The sequence below is a fragment of the Neoarius graeffei genome, chromosome 27, assembly GCF_027579695.1.
Source record: "Neoarius graeffei isolate fNeoGra1 chromosome 27, fNeoGra1.pri, whole genome shotgun sequence".
In the NCBI taxonomy this organism is placed as follows: Eukaryota; Metazoa; Chordata; class Actinopteri; order Siluriformes; family Ariidae; genus Neoarius; species Neoarius graeffei.
The window spans coordinates 51,072,255-51,097,527 of NC_083595.1; the positions used below are offsets into that span (position 1 = coordinate 51,072,255).

The window sequence follows — 25,273 nt, forward strand, 5'->3', positions numbered from 1 at the left end:
TCCTCCGCACCGGGCCTACGACTGTGCCATCGACTTGCTCCCTGGGACTACCCCTCCTCGTGGCAGACTGTTTTCCCTCTCTCAGCCAGAACGCAAGGCCATGGAGGAATACCTCAAAGGCGCCCTGGTCTCTGGGTTCATTCGACCCTCCACCTCACCTGCTGGAGCCGGCTTCTTCTTTGTCGGCAAGAAGGATGGGGGGCTCCGACCATGTATTGATTACAGGGGCCTGAATAAGATCACTGTGCGCAACCGATATCCCCTTCCGCTGATGTCCACAGCTTTCGACCTGCTCCAAGGCGCCACCGTCTTCACCAAGTTGGACCTACGGAACGCATACCACCTCATCCGTATCCGACAGGGAGACGAGTGGAAGACTGCCTTTAACACCCCGTCTGGGCACTACGAATACCAGGTGATGCCCTTCGGACTCACCAACGCACCAGCTGTTTTTCAGGCCCTAATCAACGACGTCTTAAGGGACATGATTAACCTATACGTTTTTGTCTACCTCGACGACATCCTTATCTTTTCCAAGACCGTGCAGGAGCACCGCCACCATGTCCGCCAGGTTCTCCAGAGGCTGCTACAGAACAATCTGTTCGCCAAGGCCCAGAAATGCGAATTTCATGTTCCCGAGGTCTCCTTTCTGGGATTTATTGTACGGACAGGCCAACTCCAAATGGACCCTGCCAAGACCCTGGCCGTCCGGGATTGGCCTACTCCCAAGTCCGTTAAGGAGGTTCAGCGGTTCTTAGGATTCGCTAACTTCTACCGCAAGTTCATCAGGAACTTCAGTTCTGTGGCAGCACCCATGTCAGACCTCACCAAAGGGACAGGTGGATCTTATGGCTGGTCTCCTCAGGCAGAAAAGGCGTTCAAAGACCTCAAGGACCGCTTCTGCACGGCACCCATTCTGGTTCTCCCGGACACCTCCCAACCATTCATCGTGGAGGTGGACGCCTCGGACAGTGGTGTCGGCGCGGTGCTCTCTCAACGTTCGGAAGGAAAGCTGCACCCCTGCGCTTACTTCTCCCACCGCCTGAGTCCTGCTGAGTCCCGGTACGATGTGGGGGATCGAGAACTGCTAGCGGTCAAACTGGCCCTTGAGGAGTGGAGGCACTGGCTGGAGGGAGCACAACATCCATTCCTGGTTTGGACTGACCACAAGAACCTGGAGTACCTCCAGCAAGCCAAGAGACTGAACCCTCGACAGGCTAGGTGGGCCCTGTTTTTCAGTCGGTTTGACTTCACCCTCTCATACCGCCCCGGCTCCAAGAACACCAAACCTGACGCACTGTCCAGACTGTTCTCTGCCACTAACAGGGAGAATGAAGTCGGGCCTATTATCCCTGTGTCCCGGATTGTGGCCCCTGTCCGCTGGGGTATTGAGGAGGCTGTCCGACGAGCCCAACGCCAGGACCCCGGTCCTGGGACGGGGCCACCAGGCCTCTTGTACGTCCCACATCAAGCCCGGGCCAAGGTTCTCCAGTGGGGTCACTCTTCCCCTCTCACCGCCCACCCAGGAGCTCGGAGGACCCTGGACTTCCTGAAAAGACGCTTCTGGTGGCCTAACATGGAGAAGGAAGTAAGGTCATTTGTCCTGTCCTGTGAGGTTTGCACCAGAACCAAGAACCCACGACAGCGTCCCCAGGGTCTCCTGCATCCTCTGACCATTCCCCGGCGTCCCTGGTCCCACGTGGCAGTCGACTTTATCACGGGTCTCCCTGAGTCACAAGGTAACACGGTCATTTTGGTCTTAGTTGACAGATTCTCCAAGGCCTGCCGCTTCATACCACTGTGCAAACTCCCCTCTGCTCTTGAAACTGCGAAACTTTTGTTTAATCATGTCTTCCGAGTCTTTGGTCTTCCACAGGACATCGTCTCAGACCGAGGGCCCCAGTTCTCCTCCCGAGTGTGGCACGGGTTCTGCAAGGTCATCGGAGCCACTGCCAGCCTCTCCTCTGGGTTTCACCCACAGTCCAATGGTCAGACGGAGAGGCTCAACCAGGACCTGGAAACCACCCTGCGAGGCCTGGCTATGGATAACCCGACATCGTGGAGCACCTGGCTGCCATGGGCGGAGTACGCCCACAACACCCTGCAGTCATCGGCCACCAAGCTGTCGCCATTCCAGTGCCAATTCGGGTTCCAGCCACCTCTGTTCCCGGACCAGGAGGAGGACGCGGGGGTGCCCTCGGTCAACCAATATGTGAGACGGTGTCGCAAGACCTGGAGCAAGGTCAGGAAGACCCTCATACAGACCTCCAGAACCAACCAGACTCAGGCCAACCGCCATAGAAGACCTGCACACGCTTTCCGCCCTGGGCAGCGTGTTTGGCTGTCCACTAAGGACCTTCCACTGCGGGTGGAGAACCGCAAGCTTGCTCCTCGCTACATTGGCCCCTTCAAGGTGGTGCGCAGGGTGAACCCTGTCTCCTACCGGCTCCAGTTGCCCCGGACTCTGAGGATCAACCCCACTTTCCATGTTTCCCTGTTACGGCCCGTACTGACGTCTACGTATGCCCCTGCCCCTAGGAACCCCCCACCCCCCCGCATCTTCCAGGGGCAGACTGTGTTCACTGTGAATCGCCTGCTTGACTCCCGCCGGGTCCGCGGCGGGTTGCAATATCTGGTGGACTGGGAGGGCTATGGTCCTGAGGAGCGCTGCTGGGTTCCTGCTCGGGATGTCCTTGATAAAGAACTATGTCGGGACTTCCATTCGGCCCATCCGGATCGCCCTGGGAACGTCAGGAGACGCTCCTAGAGGGGGGGGTCCTGTTAGGACTAGGACTGTTTTGGCCTCTAGAGGCCGCTGTTATTTCCTTTTCATGTCGTGTTTATTTTGGCCTCTAGAGGCCGCCACTGTTCCTGTGTTTTGTGTTTGTGTTAATTGCCTAATTATCTTCACCTGTGTCCTTAATTAGTTTGTCTATTTATACCCCTGAGCTCAGTCCTCTTGTCACGGAGTCTTTGTGCTGTTATGTTTATCTCCAGTTTCCTTTGTACTGTGTTTTTTGATCTTCTTAGCTTTTGAATTTTTGCACTTTGCTTTTCTTTTGGATTATACACTTTGGTTTTTTTTTTGTCTTTTGTTTTGCCCTGTATATAGTGTATATAGTTTAAATAAACCTTTTGATTCTTTTTCTACTTCTGCCTCACGCCTCTGCATTTGAGTCATCCCCCTGGTGGCCTAGTGGGGGTTTGCTGGATTATCACACCAACGAACCAGGTTCGAATCCCAGCAAAACCCTAACAGAATCATGGCTTCAGGATGGATAATAAATGAGTCCGTAAACTGATACAACCGACGGTCAGGTATTAAATTTGAAGCAGTTTTCAGAAAGTAAGAAAGTTTATCGAAATTATACCTTTGTAAAACAAACTACTCATAAACTCACAAAATGATGAATTAGTTTTCACCAACAATATGTGACAAGGTCATGCAAAGATTTTAACAGAAATACACTCCTATCGACACTGGGTTTTTTTGGTGCGACTGACAGGCTGAGAGTCTCATGGCCAATTAAACCCCGTTATCTCCCTGAGGGTGTGTTTCGTGCTCACTGTCAGCAAGTGTGGACTCTTCCACCGTGCTGCTGAAGGGGCCGCCAGTGCTAACGCCGTTGGACTGGATGGCCAGCTCATAGCGAGTGAAGGGTTTCAGTGCACCTAACAGGATCTCCTGAGACGTGCTGAAATACACAAATCAGTGAGTGTACAGTCATTTACAGTATCTCCAACCTGGAAAAAAACCCCAAAAACAACAAACACCACACACACACACACACACAACTGCTAATTTGAACATTTTCACTGAAGCACAGATTTGCTATGGTATCTCCAGTGTGTACAGTCTGACCGAAGTGCACTGCTTCCATGCAAAAAAAAAAAAACATTATTACAAGAATAGCATCTCGTGGTTGTGAGAAAATATTCTTTGATTACGAGAAGGACATCTCATTATTACACAAAAAATATCTCGTTATTACAAGAAAAACATCTTGTTATTATGAGAAAATACCAGGGTTACTTTGAAATAATGAAGTGCTTTCTAAAATTCATGACATACAGTATTTTATCTTGTAATGATACAATATTCTCTCATTATAAGGAGAAAATCCTGAGAGATTTTTCTTATAACAAATAATGAAATATTTACTCGTAATGATGAGATGCTGATGGTAATTAATCAATTAATTGATTGATCGATTAATTAATCAATTGGTTGCTCAATATAACAAATAATGAAATATTTACTCGTAATGATGAGATGCTGATGGTAATTAATCAATTAATTAATTGATCGATTAATTAATCAATTGGTTGCTCAATGATTGGTTAATCAGCTGATTAATTTACTGATTAATTGATTGACTGATTGGTTAATTTGTAGCTCAATTGAATGATTGGTTGAGTGGTTGATTGGCTGATTAATTGACTGAATAATTGATTGATTCATTGAGTGATTGGTTAATTCGTAGATTAAGTGACTGAGTGGTTGATTGGTTGTTTAGTTGTTTGGTTGATTGATTCTAAGGGGGTTGTATGGGGAACGAGGTAGGTCTGTCAATCACACCCTGTGGGTGGGACTTTTGGAGGAAGATGTGTGTTTCAGGAATCTGCATTCCACTGTTCAGGTGATGTAATAATAAAATAAAACTCATATTATGTCGAATTGAGATTTCCTTTTATTAACTGAAGTTAAGGTGATGTTTAATTCTAGTGACAGTCGTCCTTCCGTACATTAGCAACTATTTTGTGGCATCTCAAATCTCAAATGTCTCTGTGTGTGTGTGTGTGTGTGTGTGTGTGTGTGTCTGTGTGTAAAATATACTGTACATCCCACCTGGTGTAGTAGGAGACGAGTGAGGCGTTGCGATTACCCGCAGGGCTGCAGCGTACCGTGTAGTTAATGATGCGTACGTTACTGAATGGCGGTTTCTCCCACCGCAGCCAGATGGACGTGGAGCTGTTAGCCTGAGCTTTCACACTGCTGGGGGGCAGTGGGGGAGGGTGGTCCAGGGGTCGAACTGCAAAACACGATACTAACAACATAACTACACGTCTTCAGTCTTAATCATAATCCTTACCTCAACTTTAACTGTAAGATCAACTAAATAAACTCCAGCCATAGATTCTAGGTGTAGCACAATGTCTCTGTCTGTATCTGTATTCGGATTTGAGCCGAGGCAGGAAAGCCACCTGAATAAGCATTTGGACATAAATAGTTATATTTCAGGGGGATTCAAACCCCAAATCCACTTCTGAGCTACATTGCTGGCTGCAGCCAAATCTCGCCATAAGCACTGCAATGTTCATATGTCGTGAAATAATTTAATATGCTAATGATAAATAAACTAGACTTGACAAGCTAGGGTGGTATATCCATCTCACTGTTTCAACACAAGTTAAATATATTCTAACATGCGTTAACTGAAATAGAACAGAATTTTTCCTTTTTTTTGGCTCGGTAACTGAGGTTGATGCTTGATGCAGGAAACAAGCTCTGAATAAATGCATTGTATTTATGTACGGTTTAAAACAGCACAGTGTTTCACCCTATAGAGTAAGCATTTATAATTAATCAGAAGACATTTGTGATTCAGGCTAAATGTGCTGAAGGAGCTAATGTAATGTAACGCAACATAACAGAATGTAACGTAACATGAAGTAACATAAAATAACAATGTTATATAACATATCAGAATGTAACAATGTGAAGTAACGTAACAGAACAGAACGTAACATAACGTAATGTTATATAACATATCAGAATGTAACGTAACAGAATAGAACATAATGTAGCATGTTATATAACATATCAGAGCATAATATAACGTGAAGTAACGTTACAGAATGTAACATAATGTAATGTAATAGAACAGAACTTGATGTAACGTAATGTTATATAACGCCAGAACGTAACATCACATAAAGTGACAGACCGTAATGTAACGTAGTGTTATGTAACATATCAGAACGTAACATACCGTAACAGAACAGAAATAAATGTAATATAATGTTATGTAACATATCAGAATGTGACGTAGCGCAGCAGAACAGAACATAATGTTCTGTAACAGAACGTAGCAGAACAGAACGTGATGTTAGATAATACATCAGGATGTTACGTAACATAACAGCATGTAATGTAACGTAACAGAAGGTAATGTAACGTTATGTTATGTAACATATCAGAATGTAACATAATGTGAAGTAACGTAACAGAACAGAACGTAATGTTATGTAATACATCAGAACGTAATGTAACATGACAGACCATAGTGTAACATAATGTTATGGAACATATTAGAATGTAACAGAACAGAACGTAATGTGACATAATGTTATGTAACATATCAGAATGTAACATAACACAACATTATGTAACAGAACAGAACATGATGTTATGTAATACATCAGAACATTACATAACAGAATGTAACGTTATGTAACAGAATGTTATGTTATGTAACATATCAGAACGTAACATAACATGAAGTAATGCAACAGAACAGAACGTTACGTAACATATCAGAATGTAACAAAGTTACGTAACAGAATGTAATGTAACAATGTTATCTAACATATCAGAACATAACATAAAGTAACAAAACAGAACGTAATGTAGCGTTATATAACATATCAGAATGTAACATAACGTTAAGTAACAGAACAGAACGTAATGTTATGTAATACATCAGAACGTAATGTAACATGACAGACCGTAGTGTAACAATGTTATGGAACATATTAGAACGTAACATAACAGAACAGAACGTAATGTGACATAATGTTATGTAACACATCAGAATGGAACATAACGCAACATTACGTAACAGAACAGAACATGATGTTACGTAATACATCAGAACGTAACATTACATAACAGAATGTAACGTTACGTAACAGAATGTAATGTTATGTAACATATCAGAATGTAACATAACGTGAAGTAATGCAACAGAACAGAACATTATGTAACATATCAGAATGTAACAAAGTTACGTAACAGAATGTAATGTAACAATGTTATCTAACATATCAGAACATAACATAACAAAGTAACATAACAGAACATAATGTAGCGTTATATAACATATCAGAACGTAACATAACGTTAAGTAACAGAACAGAACGTAATGTAGCGTTATATAACAAGAACGTAACATAACGTAAAGTAACGTTACAGAACAGAACGTAATGTTATGTTAAATAACATAGAACATAACATAACGTGAAATAACGCAACAGAAAAGAACATAATGTAACAATGTTATCTAACATATCAGAACGTAACATAACATAAAGTAACATAACAGAACGTAATGTAGCGTTATATAACATATCATAATGTAACATAACATATGGTAACAGAACGTAACGTAAATGTTATGTAACATATCAGAACGTAACATGACATGAAATAACGTAACAGAACAGAAAATAATGTAATGTAAAATAAGGCAAAATAAAATAAAACAAAGTGTAAAGTTTTATTATCTTATTGACAACTATAAGATGGTGTTTGTTTTGTAGGTTGATGTTGTGTAACATACTAAATGTCAAATATTTTCCTTAAGAAAGCAATTCAAACTTTAATTTCCATTGTTTATTTGACACAAGCACATAGTAAAGCCCTGCACCTGTGTGTGTATAAAATGATATACAGTAGCTCATTCAAATTCATTTTGAATGAAATATGCGCACTAACACACACACACACACACACACACACACAGACACAGACACAGACACACACCTCGATCAGTGAATTTCTCAGTCCGGCCCTTCCAGATGGCAGGATAGCCTTCAGCCTGCTTATTGCATGCCCACACTTTGACTTCATACAGACGATCAGGAGCTGAAACAAACGCGCGCACACACACAATATAATAGGTTCTGGGAAGACAAATGGCCTGTCATATGAAAGCAGGGTGTATTGTGTCTCACCGAGGCCCGTGATTTCGTAATGCTTTACTCGCTTGCGTAGTCTGATGGGTGATGACGCGTCAGCTGCAGGACTCTCCTGATTGGCCGCCTCATCACCATCCACTTCCCTATAGGCCAGTTTATAGCTGGTGATCTGCGTGTGATTGGGCGGCGGCTGCCAAGTGATGTGGAGGGAATGCATCTTAGCTGTCACTTTGAGCTCAGTGGGAGGAAAGAGCACTAGAAGACAAACAGAATGCAAGCATTAAAGATTTCACATGACAGATTTTGCATCATAGATCATAAACGTAAATAAATAAAAAATTTATGTCCTTTTTTTTTCCTGCTGCATGTGTGTCAAATCTGGTAACAGTGCAAACTAACTCTGACACGCAATCCTCTTCAACAGTAAATGTGGGAAAGTTATCTAACTAAAAAAAAAAAACATGATAGCCATCAACTCCAAAATTATTGGCCCCCTTCGTAAAAACAATAGAAACCAACAACACATGAGGAATATTTTAAGATATTTTAAGGAAATATTTTAAGATATTTTGATCTGAAACTGATATTGTATAACACTATTGTTTTATTTTAACTCAGTAATTAGAAAAAAAAATCTTTCTTAATCTGTACACTTCCTGTGTTAAAGCTTTTTGTTTGACTTCATGCTGATGAAGAGGATTTGACATGTGTGCAACTTCATATTTATACCCCAGGGAAACAGGAAATGAAAAAAGGCATTCCTGGAGAATTTTTTTTAATGATGTCAATTAGTTTGAGTTCATTTTAAATATTAATGGGGGTGTAAACCCCTCCTAGAACTGCCACCTTATTGTGGTGGAGGGGTTTGTGTGCTTGAATGATCCTAGGAGCTATGTTGTCGGGGGCATTATGCCCCTGTCAGGGTTTCCCAAGGCAGACAGGTCCTAGGTGACAGGCCAGACCAAGAGCAGTTCACCAAAACCCTTATGGAGAAACCATCAAGGACCGTGACGTCGCCCGGTATGGCGCAGCCAGGGCCCCACCCTAGAGCCAGGCCTGGGGTTGGGGCTCGTATGTGAGCGCTTGGTGGCCGGGCCTTTGCCCATGGGGCCCGGCCGGGCTTAGCCCGAAGAGGTGACGTGGGCCCGACCTCCTGTGGGTTCACCACCCACAGAGGTAGCAGTAGGGGACTGGTGCAGTGTGGATTGGGTGGCAGTCGAAGGCAGGGGCCTCGACGACCTGATCCCCGGACACAGCGGCTAGCTGTTGGGACATGGAATGTCACTTCGCTGGGGGGGAAAGAGCCTGAGCTTGTGCGGGAGGTTGAGAGGTACCGGCTAGAGATAGTCGGGCTCACCTCCACGCACAGCTTGGGCTCTGGAACCCAGCTCCTCGAGAGGGGCTGGACTCTCCACTTCTCTGGAGTCGCCCATGGTGAGCGGCGGCGGGCTGGTGTGGGCTTGCTTATAGCTCCCCAGCTCAGCCGCCATGTGTTGGAGTTTACCCCAGTGAACGAGAGGGTCGCCTCTCTGCGCCTTTGGATTAGGGAGAGGGCTCTTGCTGTTGTTTGTGCCAACGGGCCGAATAGCAGTATAGAGTATCCGGCCTTCTTGGAGTCCCTGGGAGAGGTACTGAGGGGTGCTCAGACTGGGGACTCCATTGTGCTACTGGGGGACTTCAATGCTCACGTGGGTGATGACAGTGACACCTGGAGGGGCGTGGTTGGGAGGAACGGCCTCCCCGATCTGAACCCGAGTGGTGTTTTGTTATTGGACTTCTGTGCTAGTCACGGTTTGTCCATAACAAACACCATGTTCGAGCATAGGGGTGTCCATAAGTGCACGTGGCACCAGGACACCTTAGGTCGGAGGTCGATGATAGACTTTGTTGTCGTTTCATCGGATCTCCGGCCCTATGTCTTGGACACTCGGGTGAAGAGAGGGGCTGAGCTGTCAACTGATCACCACCTGGTGGTGAGTTGGATCCGCTGGCGGAGGAGGAAGCTGGACAGACCTGGCAGGCCCAAATGTATGGTGAGGGTCTGCTGGGAACGTCTGGCCGAGCACTCTGTTGGGGAGGTCTTTAACTCCCATCTCCGGGAGAGCTTTTCCCAGCTTCCAAGGGAGGCGGGGGACATTGAGTTTGAGTGGACCATGTTCTCTACCTCCATTGTGGACGCAGCTGTTCGGAGCTGTGGCCGCAAGGTCTCCGGTGCCTGTCGTGGCGGCAATCCCCGAACCCGGTGGTGGACACCAGAAGTAATGGATGCCGTCAAGCTGAAGAAGGAGTCCTATCGGGCCATGTTGACCTCCAGGACTCCTGAGGCAGCTGACGGGTATCGGCAGGCCAGGCGTGCTGCAGCTCGGGCAGTTGCGGAGGCAAAAACTCGGAACTGGGAGGAGTTCGGGGAGGCCACGGAGAAGGACTATTGGTTGGCCTCGAAAAAATTCTGGCAAACCATCCGGCGCCTCAGGAGGGGGAAGCAGTACTCTGCCAACACTGTTTACAGTGTGGGTGGGGAGCTGTTGACCTCGACTGGGGACACTGTCGGGCGGTGGAAGGAATACTTTGAGGATCTCCTCAATCCCACCGTCATGTCTTCCATTGAGGAGACTGAGGCTGATGACTCAGAGGTGGACTTGTCCATTACCCAAGCTGAAGTCACTGAGGTGGTTTGCAAGCTCCTCGGTGGCAAGGCACCGGGGGTGGATGAGATCTGCCCTGAGTATCTCAAGTCTCTGGATGTTGTGGGGCTGTCTTGGTTGACACGCCTCTGCAACATCGTGTGGCGGTCGGGGACAGTGCCTCTGGAGTGACAGACTGGGGTGGTGGTCCCTCTTTTTAAGAAAGGGGACCGGAGAGTGTGCTCCAATTATAGGGGAATCACACTTCTCAGCCTCCCGGGGAAGGTTTACTCCAGGGTACTGGAGAGGAGAATTCGACCAATAATCGAACCTCGGATCCAGGAGGAACAATGCGGTTTTCGTCCTGGTCGCGGAACACTGGACCAGCTCTATACCCTTCACAGGGTGCTCGAGGGTTCATGGGAGTTTGCCCAACCAGTCCACATGTGCTTTGTGGATCTGGAGAAGGCATTCGACCGTGTCCCCCGTGGTATTCTGTGGGGGGTGCTTCGGGAGTATGGGGTTCGGGGCTCTTTGCTAAGGGCTGTCCGGTCCCTGTACGAACGGAGCAGGAGTCTGGTTCGCATTGCCGGCAGTAAGTCAGACCTGTTCCCAGTGCATGTTGGACTCCGGCAGGGCTGCCCTTTGTCACCGGTTCTGTTCATAGTTTTTATGGACAGAATTTCTAGGCGCAGCCAGGGGCCGGAAGGAATCCTGTTTGGGAACCACAGGATTTCATCTCTGCTTTTTGCGGATGATGTTGTCCTGTTGGCTTCTTCAAACCAGGACCTTCAGCATGCACTGGGGCGGTTTGCAGTCGAGTGTGAAGCGGCTGGGATGAGAATCAGCACCTCCAAGTCCGAGGCCATGGTTCTCGACCGGAAAAGGGTGGCTTGCCCTCTCCAGGTTGGTGGAGGAGTCCTGCCTCAAGTATCTCGGGATCTTGTTCACGAGTGAGGGAAGGATGGAGCGTGAGATCGACAGGCGGATCGGTGCAGCCTCCGCAGTGATGCGGTCGCTTTACCGGTCCGTCGTGGTGAAGAAGGAGCTGAGCCAAAAGGCGAAGCTCTCAATTTACCGGTCGATCTACGTTCCGACTCTCACCTATGGTCATGAGCTTTGGGTAATGACTGAAAGAACAAGATCACGGATACAAGCGGCCGAAATGAGTTTCCTTCGCAGGGTGGCTGGGCGCTCCCTTAGCGATAGGGTGAGAAGCACAGTCACTCGGGAAGAGCTCGGAGTAGAGCCGCTGCTCCTCCACATCGAGAGGAATCAGCTGAGGTGGCTCGGGCATCTTTTTCGGATGCCTCCTGGACGCCTCCCTGGGGAGGTGTTCCAGGCATGTCCCCCCGGGAGGAGGCCCCGGGGAAGACCCAGGACACGCTGGAGGGACTATGTCTCTCGGCTGGCCTGGGAACGCCTCGGTGTTCTTCCCGAGGAGCTGGCCGAGGTGTCTGGGGAAAGGGAAGCTTGGGCTTCCATGCTTAGACTGCTGCCTCCGCGACCCGGTCCCGGATAAAGCGGAAGAAGACGAGACAAGACGTGTAAATAATTTTGACACTTTTTTTAATGAGGGGGGAAAAATTGTATGACTTTTTATGAGAATGATTGTGTGTGTGTGTGTGTGTGTGTGTGTGTGTGTGTGTGTGTGTGTGTGTGTGTGTGATCACCCTGAGTAAGATTGGGCGTTTGGGGAAAGGTCCATTCTAAACGATCAAATCCTGCACGTGTTCCTGCTGCGATCTGTAACCGGTTTGTCTGACTGGGCTTCAGATCTTTCAGGGTCACCTGGGTCTCGTTTCCATCCAGCTCCACTGAGAACACGTCTTCTGCTGACACACACACACATCAGAAAACAGACTTATGATAAAGTATTATAAAATATTCATATAATAGCAGAGGGCCGTATTTAAGAGAAATGCCTCGACCCAATTTTTGATGGCTTTTGAGCGTATGATGTCCGTACATCTGTGTACCACCACAGGGAACCTGACCATAAATGTAAGGTAAAGTACCTCATAAACACTTGACCACCAGACAACTGAATTTGTATCTTTATTTCCATAAGACAGATGGGTTTTTATCCAGTGCTTATTTTTAATTTGCTTTTTAAAAAAATAACGTGGGATTATTTATGGACACATTTTATAGAAAATATTCCCGACAGTTTCATATAAAACAAGTTAAAACAGTTTTATTTAGTCCACTCGCTTGTTGGACAGTTGACAGTTTGTGTCGTGTAAATGCGATAGACGGATGTAATTGCAGGAAGAGTTTTATTGAAAACACGCTCGCAAACAGATCCAAAACGGAGACAAAGGCAGAGTGGAAAACCAGGCAGTGGTAGAGTGAGGCACAGACAGGATATCAGAGGGAATACAATACTTACAGTCCAAAAACACAGAGTCAAAACCAGAAAAGTGATGCAGCATACAAGGCTTTCAAAGTCTGTGTGTTACTCAGAGTCCTTATATAAATGTCTGTGCTGTGATTGAGCTCGAATCAGGAACAGGTGCAGGGTAATTAGTCCTAATAGTGCTGCACGCATGGATGTGAGAGATGTAACCAGATAACTGTTTGACGCATCGAGTGTGATAATATTGGATGATAACTCTACACTAGTGCTGTAAAGTGAAAGTGCTGGTTCACTGCTGTCCCCCAGCAGAGTCACACCATAATAACAAATGTCGTGGTGTTGTTTCTGGTGCATGGCATGTGGCGTCAACAAAAGGAATAAATATGTATCGTAACTGCGTATCTCATTATTGGTCTCACAACAACATCACAAGACAATGCAGTAATTTACTGAGGTGAAAAACACGACACGACACAATTCGATGGTTCATTCCTGGTGCTGTAATATTATTATTCTATTGAGGGGGATTTTGTGTCCTTGCAGATATCAGGCGCTCCGCTTTTAGGCACTAAATAAATATCTATATTATTATTCGAATAAAAAAATTATAATCTGCCTAGTACCGCTGTGATTAACTGTGATTAATAGAGTAACACCCCTCTGACTCAGAGACCGTGCCCGTTTAACACTCTAACTGTTATTATTATTATTATTTAAATCACAATTAATTAAATACAACTGTGAAATATCTGGCTCTTCTGCCCCTCACCATCCTCCACCGTCTCCACAGTGATGGACTGAGATGGACGGCTGGCTCCCATGGGCGAATAAGCGACCATGTAAAAGGTGTAGGCCGTGCGAGGCTGCAGCTCCTTCACATGGAACTCCGTCGTGTCGTTGTTCACCGCAAACTGATACTCCATGTTATCAAAACCTGCTGGAAAACAGAGGAGTTTACACCTTTAATGTAACCTGTAAATTCTCTGTGTGCATTATTTCAATATTTTTAATTATATAGTTATTCTTTAAGGGGCGATACGGTGGTGTAGTGGTTAGTGCTGTTGTCTCACAGCAAGAAGGTCCGGGTTCGAGCCCCATGGCCGGCAAGGGCCTTTCTGTGCAGAGTTTGCATGTTCTCCCCGTGTCCGCGTGGGTTTCTTCCGGGTGCTCCGGTTTCCCCCACAGTCCAAAGACATGCAGGTTAGGTTAACTGGTGACTCTAAATTGAGCGTAGGTGTGAATGTGAGTGTGAATGGTTGTCTGTGTCTATGTGTCAGCCCTGTGATGACCTGGCAACTTGTCCAGGGTGTACCCCGCCTTTCGCCCGTAGTCAGCTGGGATAGGCTCCAGCTTGCCTGCGACCCTGTAGAACAGGATAAAGCGGCTAGAGATAATGAGATGAGTTATTCTTTAATATAATTTTTTCATGGTTATTATCTTTTTTTTTTTTTGCTGCTACAGATGGTTGTGGCATCGTCAGGATTCAAACTCGCAATCTCACGATGACAAGGCAAACACTAGCTAGTTACCTAGTTGCCTAGCAACAGTGTTTTTATGAGTGTAATTACTTGAACAGCGAGTATGTTGTGTATTTATCTCCGAAATGCAGAAGCACAAAATGTCAGCTAATGTGGTATCAAACCTCTTTCCTGTCACTAAGCATGTTGCTTCATGATACTCATTTATTTTATTTTATTTTACACCTTCAAATTTTATAAAAATGTTCCTAAACACAACACTGTGATCACAGTGACAGTGTCCTACCTACGGCACACTGGTAGTGGATGGAGAAGCCGATGACCTGCTCGCGGTTGTGCTCTGGAGGATCCCACGTGAGCAGGACGGAGGTGCTGGAGTGAGGCGTGGCCTGGAGGTGAAGTGGAGGACTGGGAAGCCCCGCCCTCACAATGACAGACAGTTTGGCAGTGGCGCAGGCGGTGCCCAGGACGTTGGAGGCGAGGCATTGGTAATATCCGGCATCGTCCGGCCGCAGCTGGTTGATCAGGAGAACGCCGGGGCTCTGAGTCTTCACCCGCGCTGTCCAGTGAAGACGCTCGCCGTCCTTCAGCCAGAGCAGAGATGCAGCCGGAGAACCCAAGCTGTTACACACGAACCTAGCCGTGTTCCCCCGAGAGAGCGAGACCGACTCAGGAGGTTTCACAATCACCGGAGGGGCTGAAAGAACAGAGGGAGAAAATAAGGCGAAGTAGATAAATACAGGAAAAAAGTGAAGAAATTATAGAAAGAAAGAAAGAAAGAAAGAAAGAAAGAAAGAAAGAAAGAAAGAAAGAAAGAAAGAAAGAAAGATGTTTAAAGCCACATAGACGGAAACAAAACCAAAGATAAAAGAACAAAGATGAATACAAAGAAAAAATGGATGGATGGATGGATGGATGGATGGATGGATGGATGGATGGAAAAAAGACCAACATGAACAAAGGAGTAGTGGAAAGTAAATGGAGAGTAAAATAAAACTGAAAAGACCAGGGAAAAGAAAGAAAGAAAGAAAGAAAGAAAGAAAGAAAGAAAGAAAGAAAGAAAGAAAGAAAGAAAGAAAGAAAGAGAAAGAAAGAAAGAAAGAAAGAAAGAAGGGAAAAGTTTAAAGGAAATGTTAAGGAAAGGAAATAGAAGGAAATAAAAATAAAGATAAAAGAACAAAGATGAATGCAAAGAAAAAAATGGATGGATAGATGGAAAAAAGATCAACATGAACAAAGGAGTACTGGAAAGTAAATGGAAAGTAAAATAATGAAAAAGCTGGGGGAAAGAAAGAAAGAAAGAAAGAAAGAAAGAAAGAAAGAAAGAAAGAGTTTGATGGATGTATCGAAAAAAAATTTAAAGCCACCCTAGAAAGAAAGAAAACTAAAGCAAAGATAAAATAAAGATGAATACATAAAATGGATGGATGTGTAGATGGATGGATGGAAAAAAGATCAACATTTACAACAGAGTAATGGAAAGTAAATTGAAAGGATGGTGATGGAAAGAAATCATTCAAATCCACCAAGAAAGAAAGAAAATGAAAGAAAAGGTAAAAGAACAAAGATGGATACGAATAGAAAATAAGTGGATGGATGAAAAGAAAGAAACAAATAACATGAAAAAAGAAAGAGAAATGTTAAGTGAAGAAAGCAAGAAAAATGTATTGAGAAAATGATGGATGGATATTTGAGAAGACAGTAACAAGTAATCAAAAGGAGAAGAAGAAATGTTAAGTGAACGGACAATAAAAGAAAAAGACATCAATTTAGAGAGAGAGAGAGAGAGAGAGAGAGAGATTATAGAAATTATTCATTTTGTTCCACAGCTGAGTCGGTGTTACCCAGCACACGGATCTCAGCGGACTCCGAGACGAACTCTCGCGTTTTGGGCTTATTGGCGCGACACACATACACTCCGGCGTGGTGACTCAGTGTGTGAGGTATGATGAGGTTGGTGGCGAGGACGAGCACTTCTGCAGCGATGGGTTTCCCATCTGTAACACAGACAGGGGATGATGAGAAGATGGATGGAGGAAGATTAGAAAACATTACAGCACAACCATCGACAGATTCTCAACGGTCCTGAAGGACTTCAGATCAGCTGAACATTCATTGATAAAATGTCCAGTACTTTGGTTTGAGGTGTAAACCATCGACCTTTAAAGTGCATATCACGGGTAAATTCAGGAGCAAGGTCAATGTAATTCTCCTATTTTATATTAAACTTTGGTCAAATATCTGTAAGATTTTGTGCAATTTTTTTATCTTGCGCAATACCAGAAAAATTCATTTGAAATCAAGCCATTTGAGGCGAGTTGGTCTGCCTCTGAAAAAACTTGGCATTTGGATTTCTCGGCAAACGTTGATTTTCGTGACATCATCTGCAGGACGCCTCCCTCTGAATCCTACGTCAGCGCTGGTTTGTTTATGAGAAAACGACCTGGTGCTTTTCTGCAAATTTCAACGTTATCGCGTAATTATTAAAATGGTTAACAGATGTATCGTAGGAGGGTGTAGCAACACCAATCTTGATGGGATTAGTACTCATCGTTTTCCAAAAGACCGGACAATGAGAGAGAAATGGGAGCGCTTGGTCTACACAGGCTGTGCACTGAAACCGTGCAAGCTCATGCAGCCTGCTGGCGCTTCCGCAGGTAACGTCACGAATCTGGCTCCAGACTCCCTTGGGATTTTTCCAGACGCATTTTGTTATTTTACTTTTTTCTGCTGTAGACAGATGGCCTTGTGCAAAATTACCCTTCTGGATGAGTGTGTAAAGGGACATACTTTCATATAAAAAAAAAACCGAAATTGGTCCAGAATATGCACTTTAATGGCGTGACGAGTCGAGTCGCGTAAAACAGGAAATAGCAACAAATGCAGTTTGTCACCATGACACATTTCATCTCATTATCTGTAGCCGCTTTATCCTGTTCTACAGGGTCGCAGGCAAGCTGGAGCCTATCCCAGCTGACTACGGGCGAAAGGCAGGGTACACCCTGGACAAGTCGCCAGGTCATCACAGGGCTGACACATAGACACAGACAACCATTCACACTCACATTCACACCTACGCTCAATTTAGAGTCACCAGTTAACCTAACCTGCATGTCTTTGGACTGTGGGGGAAACCGGAGCACCCGGAGGAAACCCACGCGGACACGGGGAGAACATGCAAACTCCTCACAGAAAGGCCCTCGCCGGCCACGGGGCTTGAACCCGGACCTTCTTGCTGTGAGGCGACAGCGCTAACCACTACACCACCATGCCGCCCCATGACACATTTATTAACTTTATTTTCAGGTTATATAGAAATATAAATAAAACTAATATATATGTGCTTTCAACATGGAAAGACAAAGCTGCGTTCATCACATTCACTCAGAACGTGAGTTCAGGGTTGTGAAGTATCGATCGGCCAGAAACATTCGCTTAAAAAAACCTAGCTGGCGTTTCCATGGCTGATATTTTCACCATTAACAGTGTTAGACGTGACACTTCGTTGTGGCCTGTTGAAGCGTTTAAGGTCAAAATTTTCTTCCCTCTTCACTTGAATTAAGTTTTTTTTTTAATAAAAAATTGCAAATACAGTTAACTTATTATAGCTGTTAAATTCTTATTGTCTAACTCATTGGAACAAACACTGAGAGGATTTAGATCACAGTAACAAACTCAAAACATTCTCAGAAACTTGTTTCCGTTTCCGGTTGAGAGTATGCTGTGCGCATTTCGGCTGATGTTTCTCACCGGAGCTTTTTATTTTTCTTTTTTTGTTCCCCTTTGTGTTTCTTTTGGTAATCGTATGATTTGATGTTGGTTCTTTGACTGTTTTGTCCACCGGTTGTGGCGTAGCTCTGGACCCAGTTTTGGGTTTCGGTTCCTTTCAGGCCTTGGTGCGCCATGGGTGATGCCTGTGCTCCTCGCTATGGACTGCAGTGAGCACGTTGCTCTTTTTAACATCAGGGTTGTCCAGCGCTCTGTGCAGCGGTGCTTCTGTGCTTGGCACGGTGTTCCGAGCAATGTTGCCTGGTGGCGTGGCGTTGGCTGCGCAGGCGGTGTAGGACATACCTTCGTGCACCTTTTGGTGGGATTGTGGGCAGCTACTCCACTGGAATTAAATCTTCACCCTCTTTTGGTGGACTTTTTTTTGTAATTGTGAAGTGACCTTGGGTGTGAGAAAGGCGCAATACAAGTTGAACTTCCATCCATTCATCCATCCATCCATATCTGTAACCGCTTATCTTGTGCAGGGTCGCAGGCGAGCTGGAGCCTATCCCAGCTGACTACGGGCGAAAGGCGGGGTACACCCTGGACAAGTCGCCAGGTCATCACAGGGCTGACACATAGACACAGACAACCATTCACACTCACATTCACACCTACGCTCAATTTAGAGTCACCAGTTAACCTAACCTGCATGTCTTTGGACTGTGGGGGAAACCGGAGCACCCGGAGGAAACCCACGCGGACACGGGGAGAACATGCAAACTCCACACAGAAAGGCCCTCGCCGGCCACGGGGCTCGAACCCGGACCTTCTTGCTGTGAGGCGACATTGCTAACCACTACACCACCACCCTAAGTTGAAATTATTATTATTATTATTATTATTATTACAGAAACACATTAGGGGAAGGGGGCGGGGCTTCCAGGTAGTGTCAAATTATGTCACAGAGATCAAAACACCTGTGTAAATCATTCCAGAGTTATAGGTCACTTGTCTTCTGTTTTATTGGGGGGAAAAGGCTACTCTTTTGCCAGATTTGTGAGTCATAACTTGTCTTAGCGTATTCTGATTTTGAGGATGTAAACCACTGGATATTGTGGCAGTATAATTAACAGTTATTCCATGAAATCAAGTCGTACACAAGCTGATAGCCGATGAGGCATGTAGTGTGTGAATATATCCACATTCACTGGATTTTGAGAAACAGAGCATTTTTATTTTTTGCAAATTCGATAAATACAAACTTTATACAAAACGTCCGACAAAATCATTTCCGCAAACAACCTGGTAAAAAGACAGGAGCAATTTGTGAAAAATGCTACAATAATGATGATTGAAAAATTAAAAAAAAGATGTGTTCTTACATTTATCAAATACTTATATTCCATATTTTGTAGCTTTTTTTTATTTTTTTAGGGTTTTGTTTTCGAGGAGAGTTTTTATTTCATCCTCGGTTGATTCAGCAACATGCGCCGCCATTTTGTTTTTCTTTACTCACAGCAGAGCCTAATCTAGGAATTTGAAAATAGGGGACAGATCTCTCACTAGTTGTAGAAACAGGGGACAGAAAATATTAACATGGGTAAAAATATCCCTCATTTGTTCCAGTTAGTGGGGACAGAAAAATAAGTAATACATTGGTAAATATTTTCAAGAGTACATCTATAAACAGAACAGTTTTATTAATCTTTACTTTTAGAATATCATTAACATAATACTAAATTGAACTTTCAACAAGAAAAATTAAACAAATTACTCAAAAAAAACAACAACTAGCAATCATGTAGAATGTGTAAAATTAGCAGGACTACAAAAATGCAGAAAAATCGGCTTTACTTATCCAAATGCACCTGTTGGTTCAAAAGTTAAAGTGCAGAGAACCTCACAGCACAACATGAAGTTACCTTAAAATATAATATAAATGCCTCAGCTTTCATGTAAGAAAAAAAAACTATTAATACTAGTACTGTGTGCAGGCAGTCTCTCCTGAAGACTAAATTAAACAATAATTATAAACTAATAAAATAAATAGCTCAGGCTTCATAGAAGAAAAAAACAATTTGAACAGAATCTCACAGTATGATGCTGAAGCTGCCAAACAATGGAAAATAAAATACCATTTTGGCAAAAATGTTGGCATCCATTAATTTCTTGTATTAAGTAAAAAATAATGTAAAGTGCACACAGTCCTTCACTGTAAACATAACACACTTTCAGTAACAGAATTTAAGCCTATAAACACTGACTCGCACATCATGCAATGTTGCCAGATACTGCTGACGCTTTCCAGCCTAAATATGTTCAAAACCCGCCAAAATGCACTTAAAACTGCCCAATCTGGCAACACTGCGCACATGCTGCTTCTCTTGAACGTATACACGGAAGTAAGGCGGAAGGTAGTTTGTCGACGTCACTGCAAGACGACGCCAACGATTGGTCAAATTTGCGGGAAAGTTGCGGTGATTGGATAGAACTGCAACACCGCCCTGAATTCACGGGGATTGGTTGAATTTGCGTTGATGTTGCAAATCGCGAAATCCTGGAGGCTCTGAATGTTATGTTTGGATGAGACAGAACGATATGCCATGCGCTTTTGGGTCTTTTTAAAACACTTCACATAATTGGTTGAGATACACTGTCTTCCGGTTCGGTGACCAATGATATAATAGTTCACAAAACTGTTTTACCCGCTAAATAAACCATTCGGAATACTTCGGTCCTTTCCGATATTTTCCGATTGGTGTGTAAACAACGCTATATTTACCGCAGTGCTTGCTAGCGGATGCTGACAAATTGATACGCACAAGATTCAGTAAAACGCGACTACACGCTCTCTACTTATAAATGCGCGACAAAATGAATAGATACGCGATATCACTCTCGCGCCCAAAAAGTGGATGTGCGACAGACAGATAAAAAACGCGTATTATCGCGTATTACGCGCCCTAGATTAGGCTCTGTCACAGTATATGAGCTGATATCCTAGTAGCAGAGTAGCCAATCAGAGCATGCGATTGCTCATATCCAGTGAATATGGATAGAGTAATAAAGGGATGTAGGGATGATAATATCGTTACAGCACACAGGCCTATTTCACCATCCACCATTTTGCCTCAAAATTATAGTTTAAACACATTTAAATTAACCACCACAAATAGCAATTAGGACTGTAGGATTATTTGGTTTATTTATTTTTTTAAATCTGTTAATGAATCAGATAATTACTCTACATTTACTTTCTTACTAAAGGAAAAAACTTGAGGAGCCAAATTTGGTCAAAGATTATGCCCCCCCGCCCCGCCCCTGAGACCGAGATGCTGACCTCTTCTGTTCCTCAGACCTGCCCGATCCATCCTGATGCCCTACTTCTGGCTGGAGTCTCATCACATCGCTCCTGTGGAGGACGGCCCCATATGGACAGTTGAAAGTCACACTTGGAAGACGCTCTGGACTCTTACAGTAATGCTTTTATGTCTGAGGACTACAGTTAGGTGGTGTTTACATTAGACCGTATCCGTATCGTTGTCGTTGCGGATGCACTGTCCGTGCACATTAAAAAGCCAGGAAACAACTCCACAGGCGGAACAGTTTGAATCCGCCAGGGCCCACGTATTCAACCCAGTACGTATCTGATCCGGTGCTGTGTAAACATTGAGGAACGAGGATACGCAGTGCTGAGCTCTAGCTGACGTCGTAATTGGACAACGTCACTGTGACATCCACCTTCCTGATTCGCTGGCGTTGGTCATGCCACCTTGGTCATGTGACGCGACTGCTGAAAAACCTTCTCCTCTTTAGTCCCAATGACACGGCGAACTTCAAATTTTGATTCTTATGCTCTCTCACTCTCTCACACTCTCTCGCTCGCTTGCTCTCTCTTTCTCTCTCTCCTCTCTCTCACACTCTCTTGCTCACTCCCTCTCTCACACACTTTATGTGCTTGCAAGTGGTGAGTGACTTGCGCATGCCCGATATGCACTGGGATCATGTGACGTGCCGTCTAATTAGTCATGTGATTAGCATATCCGTGTATTGGCGTTGCTGTGTGCACGGGGAACGGTTTTGTTGCGGGCACAGAAATTTTGTGTGTGTACGCGAATCGTTTTAAAAACGTTAATCTGATGATCCGCTGATTCGAAATAATGTAAACAGGGCCTTAACTTGCTCACTCTAGGACTGCAGTTGTCATGAACAGTTTTGCACTCAAGTTTCCATCAACGAGAAGTTATAAAGGCCCGGTCCCACTGCACTTACGGATGCAAAGAGGATGTAAAACGTAAAAAAATCTTTGCCATCCGTTGGAAAACGCTATGCATCTGTTGTGTACTCATTGCATACGTGCTTCATACGCTCTATCCATCGAGCATCCGTCCACTGTGATTTCATCCGCGCAAAAAGTTTTGAGCTGCACAAAACTTTTAGAACGGATGAACTTTCCGCCGTGTACGATGTAAATCCGCGACATATACGAGCAACAAACGTTCTATGTCCGTTATCATCCGTTAAACGTCTGCTGTATCCTCTCTGCATCCTCTGGGCATCCTCGCAACTCACATCCGCTGCAGCTGAAAACGGAAAGAGGGAGGAAAGATAAGGTACATGAAACGTCTATTCATCGTTAGTAGCACGGAAATAGAAAGGATGTAAGCGTATGCATCTCGTATATAAAGTATTCAAAACGGACAAAGCGTTTATATCTGGGATGTATCTCGTATAATTAGGATGTCTGGAGTATGTCTAGAGTATGTAGAAGGACTCCTAGCGGACAATCGATATTTTGTATAAAAAGGGGGAGAAAATCATCTAGTAGTAGAGATGTATCGATGTAGCCGCCAGCACGTCTTTCCGCTTTATGCTGACGGCGTGCGTGCTGCATCCCTTTATATCCGCGGAGCAGACGCAATTCATACCCCCCGCATGCGCAGTGAACAGTCTGCATCCGATATACATCCGCGCAACATCCCCTTTGTTTCCGTTAGGCGTACGTGATGCATCCCCTTCATCCGCTATGCATCCGCTCTTTCTGCTATGCGTCCGCTTCTCAGTTATCACCGGTAACCCCTTCGGAGCTGTCATCCACTTCCATCCGCTTTCATCCGCTAGGCTTCCTATGAACATGCGTTTAACATCCCCGCTATATACTACCCACGTCCGTTCTTTTCCTTTCTGTTTTCACAAATTTTCGCCAATTTTGTCCATTTCTGGAGCGGATGAAAACGGATAGAGCCACCCCCGAAATTTTGCTCATCCGCTGTGTCCTTTTTGCATACGTTTTGTGTCCATCGGCCAGTGGGACCGGGCCTTAACATCAACGAAACTGACTGCATGTTAAAACTATAATGAATTTCCTGTTTTCACAGTTATACTTTGTGACTCTATAGGACACTGCTATCAAAGCAAGTTCTTGTTGCACAGTAAAAACCAGGAAACAACCAGGAAACTTGAAACAAACGTGAGACACTTTTGATTTGCAGCAGAGCTTCACATGTGGTTGCAATGTGAGTCCATCCATCAAAAAGTGTCCGCTCCGGAAAACCACAAGGATAGTCACCACTTCAGGTGTTATTATAGCCACCACCATGTGCACACACATCACTGCACAGGACGTGAAAATTTGTCCTTAAAATCACTCAACAGTTTTTTTACTTTGTATCCTTTATTCTTGTGGACTATCAGAAAGGTCGTCAGTTTTAGAAATACAACCTACACCTCTTACCACCACAGTAACGTGACACGCCCAGTATACATATGACCTGTAGCTCTGAAACCCTGCGCAGTTCATTTCCATCTCAAAAGGTCATTTTTGGCAGCAGAGAAACACAAAAACCTGAGGTTTGATTTTCAGACTGATTGTGAAACCGCCCGTATAGGGTCCATGTTTTTCATGTACATACTGTATCTTTCACTTGAAAACGTGAATATAGTGTATACATTTAAAAATAACTTGTACATTTATATACTTTGACACTAAACTACAAGCTAAAAAAATTAAATATACATTGAAGGTACAAAATATCTCCTTAATGGTCCAACAGCAGCACCGAGGAAAAGTACAGTGTTATTGTTATTTCTGTCTCAGGAGAATAAAAGAAAGGGAATTAAAGACTGGATCCTCTTTCTGATGAGAACTTTCCTCCTATGATAGCGCAGAAATCTGGCCGAGTCTGATGTGTACTATTAATCAGCAGGAGGCAGTAGAGAACAACAGAGACCACATGGTGCTGCTGTAATTAATTCTATAGGGACGAACTGACCAGCAGCATCTGCCATGTTTTCCAGCAGACAAAGGAAACAGCATTTAAAAAAAAAAAAAACTAGACACGGCTGTGTTTGCCAGAACGCCTTCAGCTGCACAGTATTTATCATGCAAATGTCAGCCGTACAGGATCTCTGATGAGACGTATGAGAAGGATTTGATTGCAGATCACTGAGAACAATGGCTCGATGTCTGGAGGCCTGCTAGACTGTCAAGCATTCAGCAGTAAAAAGAGTCCACAGTGCTTTATAGTGCTGTATAACAGTGACGCTGTGAGTCATGTAGCTTCCTTTCGCATAAAATGTCGTATCTATAGCGTCATTACAATAGCAAACGACATAAGGAGGAACGATTATCCTCAGAATCAAGAAAAAGTGGTTCTAGGGTTAAACTGGGCTGTAGCAGGTAAATATACTGGAATTCAATGATAAATCAAATATAAGAATATATCATGTACAGATCATCATGCACCTTTACCCCTTAAAGCAGTTGCTACAACCACCCTTGTATATGTATATACTGTTCACCCTTAGAACATATTTACAAGAAAAAAAGTCTAAAGACAAGGTTTTAGACAAGGCGTCATATGTCGTCATTATGGGATATACATGGGGTCATCATATGTCATCATTAAGGGGTAAAGAGTTAAAGGTCGACTGCCTTTTAGATTTTTCAAGTGTAGGTCATAAAAAGAATTTTCCCCGACACCCAATTATTTTTGTTTAGCAGACCGAAAGCTACTGAATTCAAATCACAGACTTCCAATTGTATTATTTTTTTAACAGAACAATTAATGAATTTATCTCCACGTGCCCCTAAATTCTCCGCTATTTTTTCCTGCTTCACCATGACCCAATTCAAGATACTACATCATGCATCACGTGGTGGGCTTTCCCCGTTCACGCAA

At 44.3% G+C, this 25,273-nt stretch overlaps 1 protein-coding gene across 1 annotated transcript in view; it reads right to left on the bottom strand.

The window, feature by feature from the left end:
- The window catches only part of igdcc4 (immunoglobulin superfamily, DCC subclass, member 4), a 154,939-nt gene that overhangs the window by 30,181 nt on the left and 99,485 nt on the right, over positions 1-25,273 (bottom strand). Inside the window, exons 6-13 of the mRNA XM_060911564.1 lie at positions 16,226-16,378; positions 14,668-15,078; positions 13,673-13,840; positions 12,218-12,379; positions 7,957-8,175; positions 7,766-7,867; positions 4,850-5,033; positions 3,568-3,695 (exon numbers count right to left, since the gene is read on the bottom strand). Of these exons, the coding sequence (XP_060767547.1) occupies positions 3,568-3,695; positions 4,850-5,033; positions 7,766-7,867; positions 7,957-8,175; positions 12,218-12,379; positions 13,673-13,840; positions 14,668-15,078; positions 16,226-16,378 (1,527 nt within the window). The remainder of the gene's footprint in view (positions 1-3,567; positions 3,696-4,849; positions 5,034-7,765; positions 7,868-7,956; positions 8,176-12,217; positions 12,380-13,672; positions 13,841-14,667; positions 15,079-16,225; positions 16,379-25,273) is intronic.